Consider the following 19,155-nt stretch of genomic DNA (forward strand, 5'->3'; position numbering starts at 1 on the left):
TATCTAGGCACATCCGACTGCGGACCGCACCACGACCTCCCGTCATCTGTTTTCCAATCGCAACTCTGGCATGTTCGTCAGGAGCTGACCCGTCTACACTACAGCGGGGATACCAGGTACGGTGTCTCAGAGACAAAAGGGCCGCATTGCCCTTTATTCAGGGCCAGGGAAGACATCAACAAAAAGGCGGTACAAATGGCGGTAGACAAGCTGCGTGGGTACTTGGTTAATGACTAATTCGGGTGAATTTTCACTTCGTTACACTGTGTGCCATAGTTGGCTACGCAAGGAACGATTATGTACCGTATCCACGACATCGGGGCCAGGGACAGACAGCATTCATACATTGCAAGCATGGGACCCCAATCTACATGAATGTTCGGAACGCCTCGAGTTCTCGATAGACTTTTCCGATGAAGTGTCTGGTGATTAGGCGATGTAGAAACATGGACAAAAGGGGTGTGAAGCAAATTGGAGCTTGACAAGGTGGCTATGGCTGAAGTGTGTGAGACAATGTCCACGAATTTCGGAATAGCAGGGAAGATGGCAGGCAAAGGACGATTAAAAGAACAATAAAAAATCAATAAATAAGAAAGAGATTGAAAAAGGCCTGTGAAGCTCCGATCCTGGTGCTGGATCTCACAAATTCCCTTTTCTCTTTTACTTCTCATGGCCTCGCCTCATCCAATCAAGCTTCGTTTGTCTCACACACTGCCTTGTGACCCTTGAAGATACTATGCTAGGACAAAGAAGCGGTGCCAGTGCCGCGGCACTGTCGCGAGTCTGGATGATTCGGGATCGATGTTAGTCCGCCTGTTGCCAGGAATGTTCAGATGGCATGGAGTGGTAAGCCGGCCACACTGCAACAAAAGTCAAATAAGGCAGTCCCTGACCCAATGGCAAGCTAGAGGTACATGACAAAAAACCACTCCGATTCTCAGCCGCCAAGCCATCAAACAATGAGGTAAATCTTTTCACGATCTCATCATGTTGGTGCTGTCGCCTCACAAGTGAATGGGATGTGATACCCGGCTTTGGCTACCCCGCCCTGCTGTGTTTCCCATGTGTGGTAGCAATTATCTTCCAATTGATAGAGCCACGAGATGAAGAGGGGTTTTCCCGTCCGGTCTTGTGGAGCCGGCTAACATCTCGCAGGAGCTGGGACGGGGGCGGGGAATAAAAAAAACAGTTACACGCTATAACAGCCATCTCGATGGTGTAGAGAGGAATCCAGGCCAAGGCAACAGCTTCAGGTTTCAAAAGACATTGGATGCGTGACTGGGGAATTACATCGGTTTCCTTTGAAGTCATTTGCTTTTCGGATGAGAAAAGGCAGCCTAACTGAAAAACCAGGAGGCATCAATTGCGACATGAGGCTATTGAGCCCCAAGTAAGCCAGGAACCACCACAACAGGCACGGATGCCCATCTGTCCCTGTCCGATTACGCATTCCAATCGACGATGTGATTCGGGAATGTCTGGCAAAGTGGGATTCTGTGGACGAAATGCCGGTCTTCTTCTTTGGAAAGGTACGGTGAATGCATGATGGCTGGACGGGGAAAAGGGAAGGTGTCCACTTGAAGATGACTTAAATAGCAGTATTCGTCTCCATAGATGTACATTCATGGGTCCTCCACATGAGGACAGTTGGTACAATTGGACATCTCTGCAGTTTGATGTTCTCCGTGGACCTGCATCTGATCTTTCCCAAATCCCAACGTGCTGGCATCGCTTGTTTCAATGTTTTTGTTGATGACATGAAAAGCGCTCAACCACCCAACCTGGCTGTCACACAGAGGCACGCACTGCCGTAGAAACTCGGGGAATAGGCAAATTGTGCGTTCTATCCCTCTTTGAGCGCCGGGCAGGGTATAGAGGTAGACGAGCGCTACATGAGCCAGCATATGCCAGCAGATGTGTTTGTCCAGTTAGCGAAAACTCGAGGACGTTTCCCACCATTCTAAAATGTACAGACTCGGGCTTGCCCTGTACAAATCTGCCCTCTGCCCGGCACTCAAAGAGGGACAGAATGATTGCTTGTTTCCCGAATTTCTGTTTATGATATGTACCCTGTAAGCTTGTGTCTAGGATTACACTGTGCAGGACTGTCAGGCGGCATTGTGTCGATACTAGATTCACCCCTAACCCGGCCTAAGCCAACTGAACATCCACGCTCCCTGTTCATGCTGTACTGCGTACATCGCGCGTTGTGCGGCCAGGTACTGGACATCAGGAAGCCAAGATACTGGCACATCCGCGGTTTGATGAGGAAAGCCCCTTCAACATCTCATCCAAAATAACCATCTCAGCTCAGCAAGCTACTAGACTAAAGCATTGCTGGGCTACCAACTCCCTAGGTACCTAGATGAGAACTGGAAGGCATCGACGACAGGTCCACTGCCACATCATAAATGACTTAGAGCAGGTACATCATAACTTACTGTACCTACCTCTAAACGTCTTTCACTCCAACAAAAGTCCTCATCAATCTCACGTCTCACCCTGTTCAGCTCGTCCAATCACCCAACTTGATCATTGGGAGAAATACCCGTCCCAAAAGAGCAGAACAGTCTCAAGTGGGCCGTTGAAACCAACCATCGGAATGACGAGATCGCCAAGGAAGGAAACCCTACTGTATTTCCCCTAGCTTTCTTGCTTCCCCAGATTTTTGGAGAATTAAGCTACCGTTTGGTCTGTCCTGGGCTTTTCCACCTGTCACATCTCCTCCTCTGACTTTCCAGTAACCATTCTGGACCTGGCTCAAGAATGGAGAGAAAATGAGCTGAGCGGAGCTTCGTGGATGGACCCAGCGAGTGACGGAACGGAGTTTCTAGCAGGCTCTCTCGGGTTTAGACTACACTCCCAACCGATGCTAACCCGGTGAAAGTCATTTTTTCCCCCTTGCAAGAAGACCCAGTGTTGGGGATTTGGGGTTCCGATGCCCCAATTCGAGACCATTCGGGATTTGAGCCGCAAGACATGCATGCCAAACTCGAAACTTGTCCAAGAGGAAAGAGAGGGGCAAAAAAAAAAGGCAGAGCTCATGATAACATGGAGGGAAGCTCCATCTTATTGATACCTAACAAGACGACATTGATAGCCGACATCCAACCATTTCTCAACATCGTCAAAAGTGCCCCCGGGCTTTCTGGTTGAAGGAGACCCTAATACAGTTAAAACCCCTGTTGATACAAAGCAAATCCCCCTCTTTTGCAAAGGATTTCGACTGCCCGCACCCCCCTCTGATGTAAAAACTATAACGTGCAATTGCAACGGTTAGTGGTCTGAAATTGTATTGACAGGGGTCTGATTTTGGTAGCAGGGCATACTTGTACCTGTATACCGGTGGGTCTGGTCACTTCATCAGACCTACACTACTTTTAAGGCTTCGCGGCGGTCGTCCAGTGGCAAAAAAACCTCTGCCTGTTTAGCCCATCAGGCTAAGGCACAGATCATCAGGACGGGCAGGGCAAAGAGTGGGTAAGTTGGGCAAGCTGGACGATATCCAACTGGCTCGCATGGAGGTGAGGTAAGGCTGCAGTGGGACAGATTGACAATTCCCAGTCACAGTTATTTGTTTATTTATGTTTTTTTCGTTGAATTTCTCCGTGTCGGATTCTGAAGAGGCTTTAAGGTTTTGTTGGGCCATCGGAAAGAGTACTATGTACATTGAAGTTTACTATGCTCTTCATTCCAATATGGTTCGCCTTTTCGGACGACACCTACCTTCTATCTATGTAGCCTATCCGCTGACCAACAGAATATGTACCATTTTCGAGATTGTCCGTCACCTGCCTTCGAGCCAGATGCCGCCCAACGTCACCTGCATTCGACGTAAGGGACGCGCTGCCAGCCAGGCCTCGAGACTGTCTAAAATACACCCATGAGCACACGAGGTGAAAACGGGCTACAGTGTCCGTCACATTTCTTCTCACGAAAGATACTCACACACTACAAGATCCAAAGAAAGAAAGAAAGGCATGTGCCACGGATTGTGCTCTGTAACCCTTTGGAAGCGGCACAGTAATTGCAAAAAGGCAGGTCACCAGCAGCATAAATGTACAAGATATTCATGTATCAATTGCGAAACAGCTGGGGATGTGGTCTCTCTTCTGCGACGTTCCTCGCTCGCGTGGAACGATCCACGAAATGACGTTGAATAGCGGAAACCGACGGGACAGTCTGACCAAGTACATGGTTGAACTTCCCTAGCAAGGATTCCAAGAAAGGCAGACACACGACAAGTGGAGGCCCAGTTCCCATCCGATCCCTCCGGTCCCGGCCGGGAAATGGCGGGCTTTGTAGAGACACTTCTGAAAGTCTGACTCCGTCCTTGGATTCAGTGTTTTGACGGCGAAGTCTCCCGTGGGTCATATGTGCTGAAATATTCCGTCAATGATGGGGCACTGGAATTCCTCACGGACCGGCGGGCAGTGGAAGCCTTATTCGGCAGACGATGGTTCCGTTTTTATGAAAACATGTGACGAGATCGGCGGCTTAGTCGCCGGCTGTTTGATATGATCGGGGTCGGATTTAAGTGTAAAAGAAAAAAAAAAATTGGACTTCGAAGTTGGCTTTTGCGATCCTCTGCTACTTCCCCGTTTATACCTAATCTGTTGAGTTTGTTAGGTAGGTCGATCGGGGTCAGTACAGAGTTCGCAACGTCTTAATGATCGGTGTTCACACCTATCCATTCAAGGAGGAGCATTCTATTCTAGGCATTGTACACGTACCTTGACAAGAGTTCGTCCTCTACTTCTGTGCACCTCACCAATCAACGCTGGAAGTGAGAAGGACTCCTTTCTACCCCGCACGTTTTTACGGTGGAACAGTTGACGGTGTTCATCAAATTCGGCTTCAGGCATCACACCGAAAAAAAAAAAAAAAAAAAAAAAAAAAAAAAAAAACCGGTGAGTTGGCTCGACCGCGCTGGAGAAGGATACGCAAGTTGAACATCTAACTCCAGATCACTGATGGGACCTTTGTGGAAAAGACGGTACCAGCACGGGATGCGTGACAAACTTGCAGTTCATTATCTGATAACAAAAGCTTGAGATCAAGAAGTATCTGTGGTCGGCTTGTACCTGCATCAATACCAGCGCAGCAGGGGTCTAGGCTTATTGATATTCTCGCGCCCTGGGCCGTTGCTGGATGCATAACCGGAGGTGTAGGCATGGTATATAGTACTGGCCTGGACAAGCCCGCAGCATCCTTTCAAAAGAACGAAGTTCTCAGAATGGAACATGGAGAGAGGAAGAGGGGTGGTATAAAGGAAATCCATGGAACTTGTGCTTTCGCAACGGTCGACGGGAACCGGGAGGTGCCGAAGCCATCATGTAGTCTAGTGTAGATACTTTACTTGATCGACATAACCAACCCGAGGCGGACCACTGTTTGGATCTGCGGTACCCTGACAGCCAGACATGAAGATTGAGGCCACAATGTTGAATACTCATTCGTAGTGAAGTCGAGTAGTGATACTTGTAAAGGATAGCTACATCTACCGAGTGGCATGGCGCTGTTGGCCGTAGCTCCTATGTATTCGTACGAGCATCACGCGAAATGGCTGTGGCAGTCTAGCAGAGAGGGAATGGGCCTGACCGGACCAAGCCTTGACGATAATAACAAGGAGTACCTACGTAGTTTGTGGTCCCGGCTTAACTTCCTCGGGCTGTTGATGACACTCCAAGGAGGCCTCTGGCACTCTAATTAGAAGTTTGGAGATGAGTAAGACGGATTGGTTACGTGTGGCATTGGCAATGTCATGGGATGCATGTGTTAATGTGAAAAATCAACAACCCCGCAATAAAGTCCCCTACATGTACACAAGCAATTGGATGTTCCCGGCGGGTGTGCGCCGTCTTCAATCGGATCAGCGTTGCCTCCCTGAAACTCGTCAACCTGGCCGCGACATAACAAACAAGGTTTTTTTTTTTTTTTTTTTTTTTTCTCTCGTCAAGAACCAAGCTTACTTCACGCTACTTACTCCTACCCTTTTGTTGTCTAAGGACTCCTGTTGGCCTGTTGCTGCTGCTGCTGTTGTTGGGCGTTGAACCTACCAGTCGTGCTTACGTACCTTTCCCTACCTACCTACCTACCACTCGCCCTTTTATCTTTTACTTGGTTACCAGTCGTTCTCGTCGCGCGGACTCGAAATGTCATCGGAAGTCTTCCGCAGAGTGGGCCGCGGAGGTGCGGGCAATTGGTATAGTAAAAAGGACATTGAGGATGCCGAGAAGGCGGCTGCTGTGAGTGTACCCATCCATTGCACACACGAAATCGGACAAACACTTCTCCTTTGATCCGCCTGTGCCTCGGCTGTCTTTTCGTATTGTTCGCCATTCTCAAACCAACCCCACAGGATCTCGAAGCGCAAAAGAAGTCTTCTTCCGGTTCTACCTCGCCAACAACCCTCGAGCGCTCCATCACCGCACAAACCAGTCTCAGCAGCTCGCGAGCCGGTGGTCGCGGCGGCGCCGGCAACTTCTACGACGCCTCGGCAACCGACGCGGCCGCCGCCCAGCAGCAGGAGGAGGAGAAGGAGGCCGAGCTCGAGGAGCTGACGCGCGTCGTGACGGCGAGCATCCAGCGGCCGAACCTCTCCGGCCGGCTGAGCGGGCGTGGCGGCGCGGGCAACTACAACGATAACGCGGCGCGAAGCGCCCAGCATCGACTGGACCCAGAGCAGCAGCGCAAGATGATAGAGGATCTTAACGCGAGGGTGTTGCAGGATGTGGAGGCCGGGCTGGCAATGCCGAGACCGGCGTATCATGCCAAGTTTGAGCTAAAGCATGAGAGGTTGGTGTCTGCTGAGCCTTGAGACGTACCCTTGATGATGAGGGTCTGCGTAAAAAAGGTGGATGAAGGGATATGTGTGATGAGATGGGTGGTCATGGTTCTGGTTCTGTTCACGTTTCGTTGGGTTGGTCAAAAGGGAGTTTGGGAAAGAGATGGAAAACGATGCACAAGCAAACCCATGCACATCGCTACAATCGGGAAGTAGGAGGAACCGATTGGTATGCTGTGTAATGGGCAATGATACCCCCTTTAGTCCCCTCAAGCAGGCAAGTTTTGAGCGGGCTCTGGATTACGACACCGTCAGACTGACGGGAAGAAGCAGGGCTGTTTACCGATAGCCAAAAATTTGCGATGGAGGCCTTGTTAACGACGTTTATGTATGTTTATCATTTTCGGATCTTGATCATCCGTTAGGTGGAGTTGACGCAAAGCATTCACTTCCACGGAAGCGGCATCAATCTCGACATTGACGTGCGGGCAGTCCGCACAAGTTATCGGCTCAGCATACGAATTGTATAAGCTGGTTGAGCGATAGTTGACAACATGTAGCAGGTGTGAGCGGACGGCGACGATAGTGATGATAGTCTATGATGTGTGTAACGAAGCGTTGCCTATGCGCTAAGCGAGTCCGAGCCTCTGTTAGTCGCATATTCACCTCCCAACGCTTGGCAGCGCTCAAGGTGCCCGCCATTGCCTGCCGTAACACGCGCGGCAAACCCGATAACGCCCGCCATAAAGGGCTGATACGTTGCCGCTGCCGGCAAAAAAGTTCGCTTAAACAACGGACAAACCTCGCCGTCCCGTCCTCGCATCACCGAACTCCATCCATCCCATTCTACCCGTGTATCCGTACATCGATACGCCGGCCCGCCCAAGATCAACCCACCCGCACTTGATCACTGACGACAGCCTCAACTGAGCATCAGTCCCCGGACGACGTCAACATCAACCGACTCCCATAAACCCAATACAACCCAAACCCAACCCGCACAATCACAATGTCGTCAGCAGTAGCTATTGGCGCCGGCGTCGCCGTCGCCGCTTTCCTGGTGAGTCCTACTCCCATCGCTCGCGAATGGATCCCGCACCGGCAGGCATCACACTTTAATCACTGTCTCTACCATCACTCAACAACAAAAAAAGCCACTGGAAACAGATGTCATGCCTGAGCCACGTCGTTGTTGATCATGGAAGAGGAAAGAATAAGAATCAGCTAACCTTCCTACCAACAAAAACAGGGCCGCGCAGGTCTCGTAGCATGGCGCCGCTCGCGCGGCGGCGTTGGCGCCCTCGGCAAGGCTTTCTACAAGGGTGGTTTCGAGCCGCGGATGAACAAGAAGGAGGCTTCGTTGATTCTCTCGCTCAAGTATGTCTTGTTCAGTCCGCCTTGTCGTTGTCCGTTGTCGCTCCTGTGTCGTTGTGCCCATCCATTCCATGCCTCTTTCTTCCCTTTCTTGCTTCGTCCCTCATGGCCTGCCTGCCTGCCTGCCTGCCCGGCCACGAACCTCTTTGTCTCATACATTCATCCATCCGTTGCTCCGTCCTACCCATCATCACACACACCCGCATCTACATAGCGTTCCACCTTTCGGAGTCAGCCCCATGAATCGAAAGGGAACCAGTAACTAACACTTACCCTCCAACAGTGAGCGCACCATCACGAAGGACAAGATTCGCAAGGCCCATCGCACCCTCATGCTCCTCAACCACCCCGATCGTGGCGGCAGCCCGTATCTGGCCACCAAGGTCAACGAGGCTAAGGAGTTCCTTGAAAAGAGCGTCTAGGTTCCATTTTGATTGATCTCGTTGACCGATCAATCTGTTCGGTCCAATCCGTCTCGATGCAGTGCAACGCCATGCGAGGCGATTAATTTGATCGATCTCGACGATGGAACTGTGAGAGGCGAGTCTAGAGTCTCTTGGAGGTCTTACACAGACGAACAATACAGATTGACATCCTTACACCACTCTCCAACTCCAGCTCGAGTTTGTCTGTTACGACGATACCAGTGTCGCCTCAGTGGGCTGAGTGGTTGGGGTATGCAGCTCCGGCTACGGTAGTCGTCAAACACTGCTAGCGGAACACTGCGGTACTCGATTACAAGCAGCATCTCGTCAAGCCTGAGCCGCGAGACAGGACAGAGTTCGATCAGAAAGCACCTACGCCATGATGATACGGCCTGCTACTACACATTGGCCTCAGACAAGCTCCTTACCCTATTCTTGTACAACAAAAACACACATATGGTTCTTCATAGCACTGGCGTTGACGGGTTTTTGGCTTTGCGGGTGGCTTGGATGGAAAAAAAGTAGGAGGCTTTTGTACGCTTTGCACAACTTGAATAACATACCCATGTAAAAATATTAGCACCAATACGATTATTGTGTTCTGTGCCACATGGACTGAATAGTTTAGCGGTTCTCCTTTTCACTGTATACACGCCGTAGACTAGATGATGCGCGTTACAACATTGCCAGATGCTGGTTTGATGCTCGCTTTGGCTGGAGTGCAGCCCTTTTCACCTTTTCTTGCCTGCCTGTGCCCCTTTGCCTTGCTTCGACTCCAGTTTATCAGCTAACTTTTCCCAGGTACACCTACGCCCTGGGCAGTGGTGGTGGAAATATGGTAGTCTCATAGCCATTACAACTCCCAGTTTTCACACACAGTAGTCTCAACGACGGAGTTAGGGACGGTGCTCGCCGCCATCACCAAGCTTGGTTCGCCACCATCAGACAGCTCCCCGGTGCTGATCCAACCCTCATCGACGTCCTCCTTCGTCGCGGTGAATTCAGAGTAAGTAACGTAACCATCGTTACTAAAAGAAACATGATTATATCAGCACTTCGTCCGGCCTGTGGCCTTTCTTCTTGAAGACTTACCTCGTATTCGCCTTTGAAGCCTTCGCAGCAGCCCTCTCCAAGCTCTTCTGCCGCATGTCAATGGCCAAGCCCATCATGGCCTGAAGAGTGTAGACCGCGTCATTTCCAGCGTTGTGCATGTTCTTCCACGGAATGTCGAGGTAGCCACAAACATTCGAAAGTTTGGAGGCGTTGTTCGAACGGCTGAGATACTGGTACATCTCTCGAGTGTCTACCACCTCCAAAATGTTGTCCGCGCTGGCCACATCATAGCCAAGCATGCGAATGTATTTGAGATCTTGAGATTGGTCGTGGAATACAAGGACCACGGGGCGCTTTGCTCCCTCACCACCGATGGAGGACTCTCCCTCGATGGTCTCCTTCAGAACGCTGGCGATCTTCGCGACCTCGATGAACTCGCTCTCGCTGGACATTGTTAGTAATTCGGTTTCGGATTTGGGGCAGGGACAGGGCAAGGATGAGGGATGAGATCACACATACCCAAAGTCAAAGTATTCGGCGCGGCCTTGGACATGCCTGGAGTTTTGGGCCCACGAAAACTCCTTGACGCGAATATGTCGTGCTTTGATGAAGTCGAACCAGTTCTTGCTGCCTTCACCAGGAGCAACATTTGTGATCTCCGCGGTATCAAGAATTGCCAGGCCGACCTCGGTGATGATGCTTTGGTCCAGTTCATAAGCCTCAAGGTCAATCGCCACAAACACGACAGACTTCTCCGGCTGGATGCCAGTAGGCTGGGTGAGATCCAGCGGGGTATATGATGACACTTCCGGGTCAGATAAAACTCTGCGGCGAAGACCGAGATACCGCTGAACCCTCTTGATATTTTTTCCCCAGGCGCGGTGAAGATTGCTTCGCTTGTACTGGTTGTTCTTGGTCTTCTTGCTCTTGTCTTGGATTGAAAAGATGCTGTTCAAGCGGCGTGTGAGCTCCTGCTTGGCAAGGAAAGGAGCATTTTCCGACGTGTCTCCGGGCTTACGCGCCGGGACGTTGTTCGTAAGCTGCTTCCATTCCTCGGCAGATCTGGAACGGCCAAGGAATCGCGGTTTCGCTGTATTACTCTGCCCAAATGGCATGGCGAACATGTCTTGATGTCCGCGAGGAAACGTGAACTCTACGTCAAGTTTTCTGTTTATGACGTCGAGTAGGTGCTGCATCTGGTAGGTTGGGACGAAGATCAAGGGATTATTGTTCCCCTCGTTGGACGGCCGGTAGAGGTAGAATCTGGAGCGTGTTAACACAGTGTCGTGGACTCAACCCCGATAAGACCTCAACCTCTTACAGATCCCATATGCGGTTTTCGTGTAGGCTCTCGAGCGTAAAAAGAGGCCGAGCCTTGGGAACGAACTGTTAGCGTCACACTCATCCATACTGCGATGATGGGTCTCACCCTCGCGCCGTTGCGCTTGCCAACAAACAGGTTGGGATACTCCAGAACCATTCTCCAGGGAGTAAAGAGTTCTGTAATGGGATCGATCTCGCCCTGCTCCACGCTGACTTCTGGCCAGCTGATGTTCTCCAAGTCCGAAGCATCGCGGTACTCTTCCTGCTCGTCGGTCACGTCCTCAATGCGCAAGGAGGTAGGGCCAGTATGGTGAGGGCGAGTAGCAGGTTTGACGTTAAAGGGATCCAGATGGCGGGCGCTCAGGATAGAAGCGTCGGATGCATAATTGTCGTCCTCATCACCCTGGGCGTCATCACTAATGTCCCAGTCATTGATGTCTTCGTCGCGCCACTTCGAAGGATCGAATCCGCTCCAGTCCACAGTCTGGCAGGTAAGGTTCCGCAGCTGTTGCATGAACTGCTCGTCCTCCATGGTGGCGAGCGATAGTTCGGTTAGGAGTGACTAAGAGATCAGTTAGCCTTGGACATGAAGTCGACGCCGGCGATTCTAATCTTGGATCTGGTGATGTCTCTCGGGTGTGGTGATAGGGCCAGCAATATGAGGGGGCGGCTGATCTGGAGAGGGACGTTTTCGGCAAATGGAGATCTCAGCCTAGGTGTCTCTGCTACGATATTCCACTTACGTGTCGTAGGGTAGGATGCGAAATGAAGGGAAGAAAAAAGCGTCGCTTGAACGAAGTGGGCTCGCGCGCAGTCGTAGGGCGGTTGTCGTTGCTGGGCGGAGGGCTTGCGCGAAAGCGATTGTCCGGGAGGGAATAGATATTTCGGAGAAGAGGTGAGCGAGGGAAATATAAATAGTCCTTAGGCAGACACAATGGAAGTGAATGGGAAGCCCTGGATAGTGGCCAAACTTCTCATCCGAAAACCTATTTTGTTCAGATGGTCAGTTGATGAAACGGATTTAGGCTCCTTAATTCTTCAAGTGAATAATGGTCTTGAGCAGTACTTACAACCAACGCGGAAGGTGCGAGTGAGCGGGCGCGTCAGTGGGAGGCTCCCAACAGGACACTAGAAAGGGACGAAAATGGAAGGAGCGATCACAGATAAGTGAACAGAATCGCAACTACCCGTTGAGGTGGTGACGATTTGAGGTACGGTATGAGGCCTACAGGTGCCCCACTGTAGAGTTCACAAAGGACGGAACAATAAGTAAGTGTTGAATTAAAGGACCCCACTTGGCAAAGAGGAGAAATGGGCAATTCCTGTGAAGGGAAAAGACGATTCCCTGGGCCGGCCTTACAGACTGAATCACAAGTAAAATGACTGCTCGTGATCAGATAAAGGCATGTCATGCAAACGGTTGGATAAGTTGAAGTGTATTAGTCGTTGCACTACTATGGATGCGTAGTCTGCCTAAATGCCGGTAGCAGAATTGGCACTGTGCATGCCAGACCCAAATTCGTTGGGAGGACGGAGGGAGTGACGAACAAGTAAACAAAGCATCACACATAAGACCGACAACCAGATAATATCGACCAAAAAGATGCTGTTTGTATACATTCGCTTGCACCGCCTTGAACAAGATAATGCTTGAAAGTCTTGACATTTGGCGGCCGTATTGATCGAATAAACAAGCCTGGAGCAGTAGATGAGGTGAACAGACGTTGGGCAGCAAAGCCGAAAAGCCCTATCATCTGGTCACGAATCTATCGTGCCACAACACATGACACTGTGTGTCTTGAGTTGCACTTGCTTCCGGAAAATGCATCCCTCCGTTCTCCTGTTCACCCGACTTCTTGCGCACTGAAGGGGTGCTTCCTTTGCCGCTCTTCGTCAGTGTCCTCTCCAGAACCTGTCAGCGACCCTCCCATAGACTTGCTCTGCACGGTGTAGTCCTAGTAGACTATGTAGGAATCGAAAGACGTGGCTGCTTTCGACATCCTTGAATCCCTTCCAGCAACAAGCTGCGTGATATTGCTCCCCTAATTCCGACCACCTGGACGCATTAGGACTACTCACTTCAGAAACTAGTACAAAATGTTAGTTTAGTCTCAAATTTCTGAACGGTACAAGTAGTTTGCAGGTTAGACACTCACAGCCTTTGCCTCATTCTCACTGACTTCCGACACTTCAGATTCATCCTGCGTGATCAACCCCAAGCGCCCTCCAACAATCCATCGGAACCACATCTCCCTTCGATCCCCATTTAAGTTACCTGAGAGCAGGCTCTCTTTGAGTTTTGTAATGTACTTGTTGTAAAGCGTCGGAACTTCCATGTTTATTAGCTCCTCCCTCATCACCCGGAGGTTCTCGGCAGCTCTCGGGTACAGCACATCCGCAAAGCTGTCGCTGACAAGCTTGCAAATGATATTGCCCATCTGCTTGGCGGCAATTTCAATGGTCTCGTCGTCTTCGGCTGTTTCCAGAATTTGTTTGAATTCGGGAATCGCATTTTCCGTGGATATAATGGGCGTCTTCTTCGTTCGCGGTCGGGTCTCCGAGAGAAGGGCGTCGATGTCCAGCCCGGATAGAGGTTTGACGGTGTCTTTCCTGCCGCGTTTGCCTTGTACTTTTGGGGGTACTTGATGAAGGTGTGAGATGGAGTGTAACACCGAAAGGGAATACAGGTGTCAACTTACCTTTCTTGACTTCTGCTGCTTGTATCAATCCGTCGATCTCTGTCTTGGCTTTCGCTAGCAGTGGTTCAGGCGGATGCGTGAAGCGTGTGAGGATTTCGGCTACGGGTGGTAAAGGAGCATCAGGGTTCACTGCGCGGTTACGGATCGCTTGGTTCATGTGGTGGATGACGGGGTTATACAGGTCATCAATGGGCGCGTATTCCGCAGGGTGTCTGCCGTTCCGTTAGCATTGGTCCAAAGTCAAATTCTAGGGGAGGGGAACTTTACCCATCGTCATCCTGCCCATATTCAGTCAAGTCCATTGCATCGACGTAGTCGCTCATCGCCTGCTGTAAATCATTGTTGGGTAGAAGGCGATGTTCCGTGAGTACGTTCCCCGTGATAGTCAACACCTTGTCCAACGGAGGGAACTGATAACTCCTGACGTCCTCCGCAAACGGCAGCGGGATATCGTACAAGCACTCAATGTCGTCTTCGATAGCCGGATTTGGCTTAAGAAGAAGGATTTGGGGTGGTGCTTTATCTTTGTTGACATATCTGGCCACAGCGTAGGACTCAAGCTCATGGAGAGCATGAATAAGAGCCGACAGACCGAGCTCCGCTTCCTCGTTTACCTTTTGAGCAACGATGAGGCCTGTCTCTCCCATGTTCAAGAATGGCTCATACTATGGGTATTTTCGTTAGCGCTCGATGGCACATGTCAACAAACCAAACTACAACTTACGCTGCTCATGGGAACGAAGCCGATGATTGTGAAACTCTTCGTTGTCTCGTATTTCAGGTAGTCCTCCTCACTCTTACCGAAAGGGACTACGGTCCTGCCATACTGATATGCCTTGGCAAGGTCCTCCATGTCGACGTCTTTCTTGCCTCCTGCTGCCTTGGAGTCCTCGATTCTGTAAGTGCGCAGTTGCTTGACTGGCTGCAACCCCACGCCACTAAATGGTACGCCGTCGTCTTCGTTCCAAACCTGCGTCTGAGGCGGTCCGTTAGGGTTGGCCACATTGCTCGCTGACGGGGGTGTTGCTCTCTTGGTCTTGAAGTAGCGCTCAACCTGAATGCTCAGCGCGCTCGGGTATTTTTGGGGGTCTCCGAGCGTCAGAGGGCCATCATATGCCTTGAAAGGCCTGACGGATTTGATTCTGGGAGTGGCAAGCTCTTCCACTGCTTGTGCCATGGTGCCGAATGCGCCGCTCTCACAGTGGTCTACCAGCGTTTTGAGGATTTTCTCGTTTTGCTCCTGGGGAATTGTTAGCATGTTTAGTTATCGCCAAGTGGTGTTCGCCTCACCTTGTGGCGTGGCTTATCCTCCTCCTTGAAGCCATATTCGGCATCGTCAAAATCCACACCGCTACCTGATGGTCAACTATCAAGCACTCGCAACAGCAGCTCTCTCGTGGAAGGCGACCACTCACAGCACGATAAGCTCTATTCCCACGTCATTGAGCATGTTCGCTACCTCTTCAGACTGATCATCATCGATAGGCGACTCCCCGTTTGTTACGACGATAATCTTCCGCTTGTACTTCAACTTTTTCGTAAAGGTTTGGATCATTCTGAGGGCAACCACGATTGCCGAAATAGCGTCTGCGCTGGAGGTACTGGATGGCTCAATCTTGCTCTTTAGTGCTCGTAAAGAAGCCATGGTCATGGGCCCAAGCTCCTGGAGAACCGATATGTTCTCGTAACCCTGATACTCTTCCCTGTTTTCGTTGTTGTTGGTCTCATCGGTGTTGAGGCCCACGACACCCACGTTCCAGGTCTTGCGGCTGGCTGCCACGGTAGTTGTAATCTTGTCCCAGATGTAGCGCATGCCAAACTCGAGATCGGATTCATTACGTCCATTGTGACAGTCGGCCATGGACTCACCCAGGTCGATGACATAGACTGTGGCTTCCTTGTCCGCCATGGTGAGGGAAGGTGAGGATTGTCCGTGGAGTTGCAATTGGCGACGATGATGGGATTTGGAATTCGAGTCACAGGAGAAGACTGGAGTTTCCGAGACAAATAATCTCTGGCATGACTCTGCTGTGGCCCGTTCGCTTCGCATTCATTCGCGGTGGGTTTCTAGGCAGCATCGCCAGGGTTGGAGACAGGTCGGAGCAACCTAAGTAACTACACGCTGTAACGGGAGCTGAATTGGTGTTGGCGTTTAATATTGTGAATTACGTTACAATACACTGTGTGCTTGCGCGAAGGCACATGCTTTCGCGTTATCCGTGACATGCAACTCACCGTGATGTCTCATTGGTCAACTGTGGTGACGTAGCTGCGCACCAATCTGGAAGCGACGGCCTCGCTCCGCTTTATGCATGCATTAATGCATTGCATAAGAGCGTGATGCGTGCAGTGGGGAGCTTATGTATTTGGGTTGTTGTCGCCAACTTCATCCCTTGAACCTCATCGTCTTGAGGTTATCAAAACCTATCATAACATCTTTGCTCCTTCCTTATCATTTGTATACGTGCGTATCCAACAGTCAAAATGTCATTTTCAAGCCTAGTCTCACCAGGTCCCTACCATATTATCAGGTTGGTGACATCACAGCTTCCTCCCTGTTCTCAACTGCTAACCTCGCCCCGTTTTCACCACAGTTATGGCACCTTGCTTGGGACAACATTCTTCCATGTATGAACCCTCGCCAACACGGCCATATACCATCCAGAAGTCACAGAGTCAAAGTCACGAAAGCGGACACTTCCCACTAACCTCCGTACCCAACATAGTCGTTCGTGGGTGGCATCATTGCCTTCCAGGTCCTTCCCCGCCCGCAATTTTCCGCGCTCATGACCAAGATCTTCCCCGTCTACTTCTCCATCCAAACCGCCATCCCCGTCGTTCTTGCCCTTACCTACCCCGCGGCTACCTCCGCATTCGGATCCTCTGGAGCAGCTGGGATCGCCGGCGTTCTGGACCCGGATAATAGGTGGTCTGTTCTGGCCCCCATTGCTACCATCTTCTTTACCGGCCTGGCCAACCTTTCCGTGATTGGGCCCGCTACTACCAAGTGTATGATGGAGAGGAAGCATCAGGGTGAGTTGATCTTGACGGCCCTGTTTTGCTCACTTTGATGAGGTATCGTGTCGTTACTGACGTTGAGTGTAATTTTGTAAACTTTTTAGAAACCAAGGACGGCAAGAAGAGCTATGATGCTCCCCCACACTCTCAGGAGATGACTGCGCTGAACAAGCGCTTCTCCCAACTCCACGGCATTTCATCGCTCCTTAACTTGGGCAACTTCATCGCTACTGTCGTGTATGGCTTCACATTGGCTTCACGTCTTGACTAGAGGAGGGCATAGATGCACAGGTGTGTTCATGTTTGTTCAAGTTTGTTCAAGGGCTACTGAGGCACATCCATTTCCCTGCTGTCTAGTTGTTGGATCGCGCAAAGCATGATTGCAAGCCATATATCCACCCCATTTCCCCTTAGTACCAAATTATATAGGTTTGCCTTCTCCATTCCTTTTCCCTTTGCTCTTCACTCCTCCTCAATAATGCATACGAAATCCTCTCTGCATCAGCTTCTTATCCCTTTTGACGTTTCTCGGCTCCGTGGTTGACAAAGGACCAATAAAAACACTCCATTAACGCCGCCGCCGCCTGTTCCGTGAGGAACTTGATAATCCGCGTTTTTCCCTTGTCTATGTCCGTCTCGTTGATACTCGACATGGCTGATGCCGATCCAAGACTAAGTCGATAGGAGAAACGAGGAGGAAAAAGTCCGAAAAGCCAAACAAAGTTGCTTGTTGAATGAGAATAGAATGAATAATTCAAGAAAACCGCCGAAATTGGGTGCCGAGCTTCATGGTCGCTCGCTCGCTCGCTACTGTCGCTTGAGGCAGCAAAGCTCCCATCCGTCAACAGCGTTTGCCAAATTGATTGCCGGTACCCAGAAAACCAAAGTTGCCGTGTTGCATAGGTAATGGATGATGAGATGGAAGCGATCGCGACCAGAGGTCGAAACTTTCCAAGGTGTTTGTCGCTTTAGATCTTCAGGTCAAACGCCGCCTTCGCAGCCAACAACTCCGCCTTCGCCTTCTCAAAGCGCATCTTTTCCTCCTCAGGGTCAACAACGGGCATGCGCCTGTCGCGCGCGTTCTTGACGTAGTAGCTGAGCGAGTGCTTGGGGGGAGGGCGGGCCAGCAGCTCCTCGATGGTAGCCTCCTCCGCGGGCTTGGTAGTAACTCGAACCTCGACGACAGCAGCATCTGAGATGGTGGAGGTGGTTACAACGGAAGAGGTGGTGGAGGAAATGGAGCTGCGATGACGACCAGACGCGGTGCCCGCCGGGGAGCGCAAGGCGGAAAGAATTGGCGACTTGCTGATGAGAGTTTCCTTGGAGGACGGCATGATGGACATTGGGGTAGACGTCGAGTACATCAACGCCCTGACCAAAGATGGGGTTGCGGTAGATGTGGGAGGAAGAGGGGGGAATGGCGATGGGCTGCGACTCCTTGTCACGCTGCTGCCGCCGTTTCTAGCGTTCCTGGCGGACGAAGTTGGTGCCGGAGTGAAAAAGAGGTTGAAGAAGGGATCTTCTGGGGAGAAGGAGGCCATCGTGAAGAAGCGGGAGGGGAAAAAAGTAGATGTGGGGTGCGGGATTATATAATGATAACTGCAAGGTTATGTGCGCGCGCGTGTGTGTGTGTGTGCTGTAGCCCTGGTCCTGGTGACTCAACGGCTGCAAGATGCGCGAGTGAAGGGTACAACTCGTATTGTAAGGAACTATCGTGAGTGTCAAGTTGTTCTGGATTGACCGTTTTTTCCGTCGGTAATTTTGGTTTGGGCCCAATACTGTCCTCTTTACACCAGGTTGTCACAGGTTTTCGAACGGAAAGTAGATAACCCCAACGAAAACTTGTTTCGATGAAAAATTGGGTTTCTAATTTCTGAGTGTTTGCAAATCTGGGCTTTCAAGACCAGACAGGTGAGGCGAAAGATCGTCAGGTTCGGTGTTTGATCATGCGCAAGAGATCGGGTGGAGTTGTTCGGTTCCAGAGTACCAGTGATGCAAAATTCGGGATGAGATGTTGGAAAACGCCAAAAGTATTGGGATGTGCCCGGCTCGAAGTACAACGGCAGTGATGGAACAACGGAGAGATGAGAGAGCGTTAGTATGGATTAGTTATTAGTAGGATCAATGTCGGAGAACGAGTGACAGAAAGGTGAATGAAGTACCAAGGCCGAGATAGGCAACCAAAGAGGAATAAACAGACAAAAGGTCCAGATTCAGGAGTCAAAACGAGGGGTAGGATATCTTCTTTATACTTCACAAATATCCACGATTTGACAGATGTCGCCTTCGTCGGACTTCGCTACCCAATAAATTACGGACACCCAATTGTGCTGGCGCGGAAAGTCTGGCCGAGCGAGCCCCTTGCAAAATCTCATAAGCACGTCTCCACATCAATAATTCAAAAAAAGCATCACAGATATGAAGGGATTCCATCTTGAGATGGAACGTGCGTCGTGTCATCCTCTTGGATTTTGGC

General features: G+C 50.7%; 6 protein-coding genes across 7 annotated transcripts; 3 read left to right on the forward strand and 3 right to left on the reverse strand.

Moving 5' to 3' along the window:
- Nucleotides 1-5,818: 5,818 nt before the first annotated feature.
- NCU00074 (hypothetical protein) lies at nt 5,819-7,478 on the forward strand. Its single transcript, XM_951291.3, has 2 exons — nt 5,819-6,248; nt 6,362-7,478. Exons 1-2 carry the CDS (start codon nt 6,156-6,158, stop codon nt 6,818-6,820), a joined length of 552 nt encoding a protein of 183 aa, XP_956384.1. The 5' UTR covers nt 5,819-6,155; the 3' UTR covers nt 6,821-7,478.
- A 106-nt stretch (nt 7,479-7,584) lies between these two features.
- tim14 (translocase of inner mitochondrial membrane-14) lies at nt 7,585-9,197 on the forward strand. Its single transcript, XM_951292.3, has 3 exons — nt 7,585-7,847; nt 8,037-8,164; nt 8,445-9,197. The coding sequence occupies exons 1-3, from the start codon at nt 7,797-7,799 to the stop codon at nt 8,581-8,583; spliced, it is 318 nt and encodes a 105-aa protein (XP_956385.1). The 5' UTR covers nt 7,585-7,796; the 3' UTR covers nt 8,584-9,197.
- Nucleotides 9,156-12,354, reverse strand: qip. Of its 2 annotated transcripts, none has more exons than XM_011395439.1 (7): nt 12,033-12,354; nt 11,706-11,948; nt 11,069-11,524; nt 10,961-11,013; nt 10,159-10,902; nt 9,679-10,083; nt 9,156-9,614 (listed from the first exon to the last, which is right to left on the reverse strand). In XM_011395439.1, exons 3-7 carry the CDS (start codon nt 11,492-11,494, stop codon nt 9,440-9,442), a joined length of 1,803 nt encoding a protein of 600 aa, XP_011393741.1. In that variant the 5' UTR covers nt 11,495-11,524; nt 11,706-11,948; nt 12,033-12,354; the 3' UTR covers nt 9,156-9,439. The 2 variants fall into 2 exon arrangements, with proteins under 2 accessions (XP_011393741.1, XP_011393742.1); XM_011395440.1 differs by having other exon boundaries at nt 10,954-11,013.
- A 21-nt stretch (nt 12,355-12,375) lies between these two features.
- mus-52 (mutagen sensitive-52) lies at nt 12,376-15,800 on the reverse strand. Its single transcript, XM_951294.3, has 7 exons — nt 15,077-15,800; nt 14,952-15,012; nt 14,386-14,901; nt 13,929-14,326; nt 13,662-13,873; nt 13,119-13,603; nt 12,376-13,049 (listed from the first exon to the last, which is right to left on the reverse strand). Exons 1-7 carry the CDS (start codon nt 15,709-15,711, stop codon nt 13,038-13,040), a joined length of 2,319 nt encoding a protein of 772 aa, XP_956387.3. The 5' UTR covers nt 15,712-15,800; the 3' UTR covers nt 12,376-13,037.
- A 242-nt stretch (nt 15,801-16,042) lies between these two features.
- NCU00078 (hypothetical protein) lies at nt 16,043-18,851 on the forward strand. Its single transcript, XM_951295.3, has 4 exons — nt 16,043-16,192; nt 16,256-16,289; nt 16,388-16,694; nt 16,784-18,851. Exons 1-4 carry the CDS (start codon nt 16,146-16,148, stop codon nt 16,948-16,950), a joined length of 555 nt encoding a protein of 184 aa, XP_956388.2. The 5' UTR covers nt 16,043-16,145; the 3' UTR covers nt 16,951-18,851.
- On the reverse strand, nt 16,933-18,878 carry NCU00079 (hypothetical protein). The gene has a single exon (XM_951296.2). It carries the CDS (start codon nt 18,218-18,220, stop codon nt 17,648-17,650), a length of 573 nt encoding a protein of 190 aa, XP_956389.1. The 5' UTR covers nt 18,221-18,878; the 3' UTR covers nt 16,933-17,647.
- Between the last annotated feature and the right edge of the window lie 277 nt (nt 18,879-19,155).

This window comes from Neurospora crassa, linkage group III (assembly GCF_000182925.2).
Source record: "Neurospora crassa OR74A linkage group III, whole genome shotgun sequence".
In the NCBI taxonomy this organism is placed as follows: domain Eukaryota; kingdom Fungi; phylum Ascomycota; class Sordariomycetes; order Sordariales; family Sordariaceae; genus Neurospora; species Neurospora crassa.